A 10687-nucleotide genomic window follows, 5' to 3' on the forward strand; every position below is an offset into this window, starting at 1 on the left:
ACGCCCGTCGGTGCGGGTGCGGGTGCGGGTGCGGGTGCAGGTGCGGGTGCGGGTGCGGGTGCGTCGGAGGCGGGAGCCGGAGCGGCCGCGGTAGTGGGGGGGCCTCCGAACGGCGACGGCTTGTCGGCGTTCTTCGCTCCGAAGCTGAAGCTTGCGGGACCGCCTACGGGCGCTCAACTCCGCCTCGAGACGCGCCCCCCTCTCCAGGCCCTCTCCGGGCGCCCCTCGGGCGGCGACGCGACCGCCTCCAAAGCCGCCGCCGCCGCCAAAGCTCGGCGCGGCGGGCTTGCTCGCGTCGACGCCAGAGTCGTCAGCCGGCGCGCCGCCGGCTCCGAAGGTGAAGGCAGCTGCGGGCGCCGGTGCAGTCGAGCCGTTGCTGCTTGAGGCAGCGGCAAAGCCAAAGGCGGGCGCGGCCGGCGCCGGAGCAGGCGCGGAGGAGGGTGCTGCTGCCATCGCTCCAAATGTGAAGGTTGGCGCTGCGGCGGGCGGCGCAGCCGACGAGGTGCCGAGCGCAAACGCGGAGGCGCCAGCCGGCGCCGGCGCCGCTGGCTTGCCAAAGGAGAAGATGGGCGCGGGGGCAGGCGCCGCGCCGCCCGCGACGAGCTGCACGTTTGCAAACGGGTTTGCAGCAGGAGCGGCGCCGGCCGCACCGGCCGCGCCGCCCAGCAGGCTCGCTCCGCTGGCCGCTGGCCTCTTGGCCTTGCGCATCTTGCGCTGCTGGAGTGTCGCCTCGTCCGCCTTCTGCCATGTGCCCGGATCGGCGGAGGTCTCGCCGTCGTCCTGGTTCCAGTTGTCCTTCGTGAGCTCCGTGGCGGCGCCACGCTTGCCGCTCATGGGAAGCAGCACGCAAGCGTGTCCAAAGAAGAATACCGCTGTGCCGCGAGCGAGTTTTGTCGTGAAATTTCTTTCCTCGCGATGTCTGCCCCGCCGCGCCGCCGCTCGCGCCGCCTCGCCGCCGCCTCCACCGCCGCGCCCTGGCCAGACACGCCGCCGCCAACCCGCCTCCTCGACCTCCCCACGGAGCTCCTCTTGCGCGCCCTCTCTCGCTGCGACCCCGCCGACATCGCTCGCGTCGCGGCCGTCTCGCTGCTCTTCTACGCCTCGCTTGCGGTAGAGGGCATCCGCTTGTGGGCGCAAGAGCGCGGCTTCGAGCTGCCGGCGCAGCCAGAGGACGAGGGCTGTGCCGTGCGGTGGCTGTGCTTCGCTGCGCTGCTGCGCGAGTCGAACCCGCCGGCGAGGCTGGCAGCAGGCGGCTATCACAGCGTCTTCATTGACGGCGAGGGGCGGCTCTCGTCGTGCGGCTCACAGCCGATCTGGCTCCCTTTTCCAGGACTGCTCGGCCACGGCGAGGGCGTGACGCGGCTCAACTCGCCGACCCGCCTCCCTTCTGCGCTGGGCGGCGAGCGCGCCGTGAGCGTGTCGGCTGCAAGCTGCTACAGCCTCGCCCTCACCGCCGACGGAGCTGTCTGGAGCTGGGGCCACGGCATCTCCGGCCGGCTGGGCCACGGCGACCAGGAGGACCAGCTGCTGCCGAAGAAGATCGAGGCTTTTGCTGACCAGCATGTCCTCGCTGTGTCGGCTGGAGCCTGCCACAGCATCGCCCGCACCGCCGACGGCGCCGTCTGGAGCTGGGGCTGTGGAGCAGGCTATGGCCAGTTGGGCCACGGCGACTACCAGAACCAGTGGCAGCCGAAGAAGGTTGAGGCCTTCGCTGGTTGGCGTGTCGTCGCTGTGTCGGCTGGAGAGTACCACAGCCTCGCCATCACCGCCGACGGAGCTGTCTGGAGCTGGGGCTGTGGACGCGGGGGCCGGTTGGGCCATGGCGACGGGCAGGACCAGCTGCTGCCGAAGAAGGTCGAAGCCTTTGCTGACCAGCGCGTCGTCGCTGTGTCGGCTGGCTACGCGCATAGCCTCGCCCTCACCGCCGACGGCGCCGTCTGGAGCTGGGGTGTGGGATACTCTGGCCAGCTGGGCCACGGCGACCAGCAGACCCAGCTGCTGCCGAAGAAGGTCGAGGCCTTTGCTAGTCGGCGCGTCGTCGCTGTCTCGGCTGGAGGCAAATACTGCCTCGCCCTCACCGCCGACGGCGCTGTCTGGAGCTGGGGCGATGGAGGCTTTGGCAGGCTGGGCCACGGCGACGAGCAGGGCCAGCTGCCGCCCAAGAAGGTCGAGGCCTTGGCTGGCCAGCGCGTCGTCGCTGTATCGTCGGGAAGCGACCACAGCATCGCCATCTCCGCCGACGGCGCCGTCTGGAGCTGGGGCGGTGGTGGCTATGGCCAGCTGGGCCACGGCGACACGCAGAGCCAGTCGCTGCCCAAGAACATCGAGGGAGCGGTCCGGGGCAGCAGTGAGGAGTGAGCGCTCAGGTGGAGGGGGGGGGGAGGGAAACAGAAGGTTGATCAGAGACGTGTCCAGATGGCAGATAGTGAGAGGCGGACCTAAAAGGTTCACAGGTCAGCGCGAGCAGGAGCGTTGCGAGGGGCTACCGGCTGCAGCAGCTCTGCCCGGTCCTGACTGAGGAGGAGGCGTCGGAGCTGACTACACACCTCACGGCCGCTAGCCCACAGCACTTCGGCACGAGCGCGCCCTCTCTCGGTGTCTATTTTTTTGTGACTCTCTCCTCGTTTTTATTTATTTATTTATGTACTCTCTCGTCTCCTCTTCCTTCTCCCCTTCTTGTATGCTTTGCACATCGCGTCGATTGCTTTTCGCGTGAGACTAGGTCTCCAGCCCTGGGTGAGCCAGATCTGACGTTTTGGGACATCGCGTAAGAACCGTGTTTTTCTCGTTGTTTTGTCGCTCGCTCCGCTCGCCACCTCACGCTCCGTAGCCCGGCCATGGCCAGTACCCCGCGTCTCAGTGAGACGCGTGGTACCATCCAACTCCGGTCGACGGGCTCGAATGCGCTCAGCCTCAGGAGGGACAAAACCGCGCGAATTCTGCACGCCTCGCTGCACCGCTGGCTTGACTGAATCAGGCAGCAGCAGGCTGCTGCTGTTGCCACAGCAGCAGTCTGCTGCGGCCCCAATACGCAGGTTAATGACCAGCATTACTGCCGGGGGCATTCGAGCCGCCACAGCCGGTGTACGGCTGTGCACTGCCACCTGCCCGCGGCTACGCACAATGTGCGCTCGCATTGGATGAGCCCTGCTGATGGACCTGCGTCGCCTAGCTGCACGAGAGCAATGCCGCAGGCGGCGGCCGTGGCATACACTGCGAGCACACTCCGGTGCAGCTGCGAGGTGCAGCAAGAGCACGTCGTTCCTGCCTCTGATGCCACTCTCGCGGCTTGTAGCGCGTCACTCGCGCATGCTCTCCAGGAGCTATGGCGGGCGCGTGTGTGGGGCTGTAGCCTGTGTTTGGCCGGTTCTGACCCGTTTACTATCAGTACCATGCCTGGGCCACAATAATCGCACACGGGGAGCGGCTCAGGGACCCAGTAAGCCGCGGAATCGCCAAATGTCACAACCCGGCTCACCCACAGGGCTGGACCTAGTCGTGAGCACCACCCTGAAGCCCGCCCAGAGCACAGCTGCCAACACTACAAGACTGTGTGTTGTCTTCTATTCACACATTTAGCCCGAAAGAACCCGAAGCGTTCAAGCAAGCGCTCCAAGTCGCAAGTGCTACAGAGCTCCACAAGCCAAAGCAAAGGAAGCGCTAACGTCTAACGACGTTGTGTGACAGGCGCGCACAGCCCGCGCGCGAGTTCGAGCCCGCGCGAGACTACTCCTCGAGAGCACCCCCGCTGACGCCAACCGAACCACCCTCCCCACTCACACCTCACGCTGAGAATACGCTGAGCCACGACCGTCGCGGCCACGACTTAACAACCTAAACGCCCAACTGCCCCCACCCCAGCCTCGCGGCAGTGACCGGCGTCAGGAGAGCCCGCCGAAGATGTGGAAGAAGCCGTTGCGGCTGCGGGCGGGCGAGGAGCTTCGCGCACGAATGGGCGCAGGGGCGTCTGTCGCCTCCACCGTGCGCCCCGTCGGCCGGGATGGCGGAGCCTCAACCTCCACGGGTCCGGCGCCAGCGGAGGGGGAGCCTCGGGAGCCTGGGGAGGTGGAGGCGGCGGCAGCAGAGGTTGCGTCTGAGGCAGACCATCCCGCCGTCGCCCTCGCCACCCCCTGCCTCGCCGCTGCCTCGGTCGCCGCCGCCGCCCTCGCCGCTGCCATCCTCGCCGCAGCAGCCGTCTCCGCGGCCCAGCCCGCTGCCGTCCTGGCAATCCCCCCCTCCCTCTGGCATGGCTTGGCGCAGCTCTCGCTCGACTCCGCCGTGGGGTTCTCCGGCAAGGGCGCGAGGGGAGGCCGGTACGGCAGTGGAGGTGAGCAGGAGGGAGGCGCCGGAGGCGTGCCCTCCACGACCCTCAAGCCCTCGACTGGCTGGCCGCCGGGTGCACCGGAGTAAAGGAGTCGGTCCAGCCGGTCGAGGTCAGTCACCACCTGCTGCAGGCCCCAGCGGCGCCAGGCGAGCAACGGCAAGACGACCACGCCCAGCGTTAGTAGCAAGCAGCGCAGCAGCCGCAGCGACGCCTGCGAGGAGCGCACATCGCCGCTCGCTCCGGTGGAGCCGTCGTCGCCGCGACCCTCGTCGCCGCCCGGCGCGTTGGGCAAACGCCAATCGCGGCAGATGGTCAGCGGCGTCGACCGCACCAAGTCGGCGCTGCGCGCCTCGTTTGAGCGCAACCTGTCGGATCTGTGCGACCCCTCGGGCCGCTCCTCCATCGCCGACTCCTCCGACCGCCTCGAGCGCGAGCTTAGCGCGGCTGGCGAGCTCAACGAGGCGCAGAAGCAGCTGCTCCGCTCGGTCAAGATCTCGCAGCCGGCTCCGACGAGCCCCGTGCTGAGCTTCTCCAAGTCGCCCGTGCCGCACCGCCGCTTCGCCTACCTCCCACACTCGTCGGAGGACAACCACCCCGAGTCGCGCGCGCCCAAGGCGGCCAATCTCTTCATCGCCACCGGCGGCGGGCCTGGCTTCATGGAGGCGGCCAACCGCGGCGCGTCGCGCGTGCCGGGCGGACGCTCGGCGGGCATGGGGATCTCGCTGCCGTTCGAGACCGGCCTGAACCCGTACGTCACGCCGGAGCTCGCCTTCGAGTACCACTACTTTTTCACGCGCAAGTTCGCAATGGCCTACTACATGCAGGCGCTGGTCGCCGCGCCGGGCGGTTTCGGCACCATGGACGAGTTCTTCGAGCTGATCACGCTCAAGCAGACGGGCAAGATGAACCAGGCGATGCCGGTCGTCCTCTTTGGCAAGAAGTACTGGAACACGGTCGTCAACTGGCACGCGATCGCTGACTTCGGCACCATCAACCGGAAGGAGGTGGACGAGATCCTCTTCACTGACTCGGTGGACGAGGCCTTCGACTACATCACGTCCGCGCTCGAGAAGATGCTCAGCTCCAAGGCGTGAGGCTATCCATCCATTGGAGCTGGCGCGAGGCGATGTGCGGGGCAACGAGGCATGATGCGTGCCGCCCCAGCCTCGAGGTGAAACGGCTTGTCCATGTGCGGGCGGCTCCAATCATCCGCCGAGTGCGATCGGATGACGAGTCGGGACCCGAGTTCGAGCGCCTTCGACGCGTGTGTGAGCGCTGCCTTGTCTAGTCACTTGCTTGGGGCGGAGAGAGCGAGAGTCGCCGCGTAGCTTGTTGCGCGCGCCGCGCGTCCCATAGACCTCATACTCGTGCTCCGAGTCCAACCTGCAACCATACCGTACTAGTGCGCTCTACGGAGGTCGGTGCACGCGGTCCTGTGTCAGCGCATGACAGGTGATATGGTGCGATGATGATTATTGTTAAATGTTTTACTCCGGCCCAGGAGAGCGGCCCGCCAGCGGGAACCGCCCGCAGCCGCACCACCCATACCCCGCACACGACCGTACGCACGTCGCCCCGTAGCCGTACGCCGAGGGCCTCGAGCCGAGGCCCGAGGGGGCGGCACACCATCCTGCGGCACCTCTCACGTGAGGTGGACTGACCTCGAGGGACTGACGACTGTCGACTGACGTACACAGAGTCAGAGAGAGAGGAGCGCGCCGGCTCCCCCTCCCCGACAAGCCCCCCCGCGCGGAAAGCACCGCAATGCGCACCCAGTCGAGAGTCGACACGATCCCACCCGTCGATCGCGAACGGGCAATCGGCAGAAGTTCGGCCGCGCGCGCGCGGCCGTGCGCGCGGCATCGACGAGCGACGTGCTCGGCACTGCAACGAAGTCCAACATTGGCGACGGGGTGGCTAGTCAGGCCGGTTCTCGAGGCCGGCTCGAGCGGCGTATCCGACGACCTACCTCCTCAAGCTCTCGCCGCGTAGTAGAGGCCGATCCCGCTGACCGAGAGGGCGATCCCGCCCAAGAAGCCGAGCGAGGGGACGTTGCCGAGGACGACGCACGTGGTCAGCGTCGCGAAGACGACCGGCCACGGCTTCGAGATGGCGTACAGCACGTTGCCGCCGGCGGAGATGGTCAGCGCGATCAGGACCGCGCTCGCCGCCTTGAGCGCCACCACGAGCCGTGAGGACGTGTCTAGGACGTGTCTAGGACGTGTCTAGGAGGCGTCTAGGAAGGCGCCTTGAGCGCCACCACGAGCCACACCCACGGCGCGCGGAAGGCGGCGAGCAGGGCGGCGGGCGAGGGAGGCACTCCTCCCGACCCGAGGATAGCCGCCTGCGGGGGGCACGAGGGGGCGTGTCGCGGAAGAGCCCGCCGCCTGGCTTGGCCGGGCCCACGGGAGGGCCGCCGAGCGGACGGCGGACGAGATGGCGAGCCTGCGAGGGTGGGTGTAGCTCAGAGAAGGCTCCGCGGGACGAGACGGCGAGCATGGGCCAAGGCTGTGCGGGGGCTGGGAGGGGCCGGGGAGGGAGGGAACGGGAGATTGGCTGGGCGAGGCGGCGGGTGGCGCGCCAGAAAGTGATCATCGCCGTCAGCTGCACGTTGCGGACCCACAAGTCGCAGCCTGGCTCGCGCAGCTGCCGCTCGTACGCGACGTTTGCGAATGACGTCATCGCCTGCGCTTCCGGACGCGGCGAAGTGTCTCTGTAGTGTCTCTGTAGTGTGTGGGAGGAGGGGGCTTTCGCCTGCGCGCAGAGCAGCCCGGCGATGCCGAGCGCGCGGTTGCCGCTCGAGGCTGCGACGCCGGTCGCGACGTCCTTCAGAGCGACGAGGACAGCGCCGCCGAAGAGGCAGCTCAGGCCTGCGGAGGAAGAATGAGCAGCTCCGGGCCTGCGTCAGACGCGAGACAAGACACGCCCCGACCATAGGTCTTCTCCCCGAGCATCCGAGGCGACTCCATCTCGGCGGCGTCTCTCGGCGGCGTCTCTCGGCGGCGTCTCTCGGCGACGTCTCGGCGACATCTCGGCGACGTCTCGGCGACGTCCTCTCGGCGACGTCCTCTCGGCGACGTCCTCTCGGCTAGAGCTCGCCGAGCATCTGCTGCGGCCGGAGCGGGCCAAGCATGCCACGCATGCGCAGCGCCGCGACGGTGAAGAAGATCTTTGCCTGGGCGAGGACGGTGTAGGTGACGGCGCCCACGTTCGACTGCGCGAAGAAGTAGAGCATGTTGTCGAGGGCGTACACCGAGCCGATGGCGCTCCTGCGGCCGGCGGAGGGCGGCGGAGGCGGTGGAGGCGGCGGAGGCGGCGGAGGGCGGCGGCAGACGGCGGAGGGCGGCGGAGGCGGTGGAGGTGGTGGTGGCTTCAGCCGTCGAGAGGGGTTGGGGGGGGGGGGGTCGAGGGCGAAACGGGAGACGGGAGGCGGGAGGAGACGCACAGGCGGAGCGGCTGTTCGGTGATCGCTCTGCGGAAGACGGCTCCGATGTCGCGATCGCCAGCGGCGGAGGCGCCGCGCAGCCGGCGCACGCCATTCCCGACGACCAGCCAGGCCACGATCAGCGGGAAGATTGCAATCTCAGAGACCAGCGCCTGGCGGCGGAGGCAGGCGGCGGTGAGTCGGGAGGCTGAGGCTCACACCGGCGGCGGAGCGGGGCGCCATTGCGGTCGCTGGCGGTCGCCGGACGTGGTTGGTGATGAGGTCGGTGGCCGTCTTGACCGATACGAGGGAGAGGAATGGCACCACAGCAGCGAGCGACAGCATGGCAGGCGTGCTGGCAGCAGCTGCTCCATCTCCCACGGGCGGCTGCTGGCAGCAGCTTGGCGGCGGAGCGCGATGTCGGCTCACGCACGCGAGACGAGGGCCACCAGCAGCGAGCAGCGGCCGTGCCAGCGGCGTAGGCCGATGGTAGGCTGCAGCGCCAGAGGACCAGAGGACCAGAGCGACGACCATCTGGACGATCGAGCGACGTGTGGTCCGCGCCTCGGATGGCGAGCTCGGGGGAAATTCTTTTTGCCATTTTGTAAGCCCGAGCCTAGCTGTTCGGCGCCTTCCTACCTACCCGTATTGCGGTCGCGCTCGAAAAAATCCACCAGTCCGCAGTGCTCTCTTGCCCGGAGCCCGATGCCAATCATCTGGCCCGCTGGGTGCGCTTCTTAGCTCCCCCCCCGGTCCTGGACGTGCGGTTGCCGACTGCACTCCAAGTGCTCCAAGTGCCTCCCCATGTGAGGCTCGCGCTCAGAAAAGAACTTTACGACGAAACTTCCTCAGCAGAAATAACGCTGTGAGCTGAGGGAAGGGTGTAGAGGATGTAGAGTGTAGAGCGCTGTAGAGCTGTAGAGATGTAGAGCGCTCTGGAGCGCTGTAGAGCTGTAGAGCTCTACATCCGCCGCGTGACGAACTGCGTGCGTTGTAGAGCGATGTAGAGGCGCTCTACAACGTGAAATCTCTACAACAAACTCTACATGATAAGCGGCGAACGAGGCACGGTCGCTCTCCGACATGAGGCGCGTTGCACTTGCCAGTGCTGCCCTGGCCTTCTGTCTGCCCGCCCAATGGGTGGCAGGTGCCTCTGCTGCTGTGGCATGCCTCACGGCTGCGACTGGCCGGCGCCTCGGCGCGTCAGCTCGGCTCGGCGTAGCGATAGCCGATAGTGGCCAGCGCAACTCGCCTGGACTCAACGCTCAGGCCAGGAGCTCCCGCACGCGCTGGCGCGAGTCATGGCGCATGCAATGCGCCTGAATGCTCGCCTCGCCTCGCGCAAATGCGACCGTCCTCGCAGCCGACAGTCCGCCGCCTGCTAAAGAAGCACAGCTACGAATGCGGCACCGGCGACGTATGGCAGGCTGGTCATGACGCAGTTATAGGGTGTTGTGTGCCGTCAGAGTGACTCTCTGTGTAGTCAGGGCCGTCCATCAGAGCTCCAGTAAGCTGGGAGACACCCCATTAGCGCGGCTCGACCTCTTTAAGCCACTGCCTTCCCGGCGGTTTGGCTGTAGAGCCTCTACAACAAACTCTACAGCAAAATCGCGCTCTACATCGCTCTACAACGCACGCAGTTCGTCACGCGGCGGATGTAGAGCTCTACAGCTCTACAGCGCTCTACATCTCTACAGCTCTACAGCGCTCTACACTCTACAACTACATCCTCTACACCCTCCCTCAGGCTGTGAGCTGCCGTCAGCTGTGTGAGCTGAGCTTGGGAAGAGGACCGCCGCAAGCGGCGTGGCGTGGAGCGGTTGAGCATCCCTCCGGGGGCCCCTCTGCGCCGGGGAGGCGTTGTTGGAGGCTGGGACGCAAGATCTGCTGTCTGGAGTGATCTGTCGGCGGTCAGTACGACCGATCAGGTCGGAGTTTTCTGATGGTTGGAGGGTCTATCTGTATGTACTCCTCGAGGTCTCTCCAAATCTACCCTCTGATTAACCTAGCTTAATCGGGAAGTCGGTGCTCTGAGCGACTCTGAGCGCCGGAGCCCCGTTTCCGCACTGCGGCGCGGCGCACGGTGCCTCCGGGGGCCCCCGCCTCCCCCCAGAGCCAGAAAGAAAAAACATCCGCACCGCGCGCATGCTCGTTGGGACCTTGGAGCTTGCATGGTGAGATGGTGACCCCGTCCTTCTCCCCCATGGGAGGCAGAGCGTATAGTTTGCGCTTTCTTTCTTTCTTTTATGCGCGCCAGTCCGGTGTTGTGCGAGGGAGTTTCCTTGTAAAATTCTTTTATGCTGGGCGACGCCATACTCAACACACCTCGAGCTGAACGTGAGAAGAACGTCGTATTCCCTGGAGCGTGTTCTGTCCGCACGTGTCTGCCAACCGTTTGACGCCATACCGTACGGTGGTACGGACAGTGGTTTGTTGCGGTGCTTCCCGGCGGGCATCACGCTGGCGTGCGCTCGCTGCTCGCCAAGGCTCGCGCGCTTCCGCGTGATGGCTGGCTCCGCCGCCTCTCGGCGCTCACTCACTTGATCGCCTTGAGGGAGTACCACAGCCCGACCACGTCCATGACGAGGAAGGGCAAAAAGCTGGTGCCCAGCTTGTAGTCCTAATGGGCAAGTTCGAGGCGGTCGCAGAGGGTCGCACCACGCCGCAACCCGCGGCAGAGGCGTGGCTGACGCACCTTCTCGATGAAGAATTTCAATATGCAGTCGCCTGTTGAGGAAACACAGGAGCGCGCGGTGAGGAGGAGCCGCCGCGGGCGAAGCGACTGAGATCCGGCGCTCCCGTCTCACGCCACGTGGCGGCGAGGAACGACGCCTGGTAGGCCACATTTGTCCCAACGCACAGAGCCCACCCACAGGTGGATAGCGGCGGGGAGGCTGTTCCGGATGCCCCTACAGTCAGCCCGTTCCTCTATGCCGCCG

At 66.7% G+C, this 10687-nt stretch overlaps 2 protein-coding genes across 2 annotated transcripts; one reads left to right on the forward strand and one right to left on the reverse strand.

The window, feature by feature from the left end:
* Positions 1 to 4953: 4953 nt before the first annotated feature.
* EMIHUDRAFT_44651 (hypothetical protein) lies at positions 4954 to 5379 on the forward strand (the record flags this gene model as incomplete). The annotated part of the gene is made up of 1 exon (XM_005766583.1): positions 4954 to 5379. A coding segment is annotated over one exon (426 nt), but the record flags the coding sequence as incomplete, so codon positions are not given.
* A 918-nt stretch (positions 5380 to 6297) lies between these two features.
* EMIHUDRAFT_459434 (hypothetical protein) lies at positions 6298 to 8295 on the reverse strand (the record flags this gene model as incomplete). The annotated part of the gene is made up of 6 exons (XM_005766584.1): positions 7989 to 8295; positions 7770 to 7921; positions 7424 to 7593; positions 6935 to 7194; positions 6585 to 6668; positions 6298 to 6495 (listed from the first exon to the last, which is right to left on the reverse strand). Exons 1-6 carry the CDS (start codon positions 8280 to 8282, stop codon positions 6298 to 6300), a joined length of 1158 nt encoding a protein of 385 aa, XP_005766641.1. The 5' UTR covers positions 8283 to 8295.
* Positions 8296 to 10687: the final 2392 nt, after the last annotated feature.

Source organism: Emiliania huxleyi, assembly GCF_000372725.1.
Source record: "Emiliania huxleyi CCMP1516 unplaced genomic scaffold EMIHUscaffold_506, whole genome shotgun sequence".
Classification (NCBI taxonomy): Eukaryota; Haptophyta; order Isochrysidales; family Noelaerhabdaceae; genus Emiliania; species Emiliania huxleyi.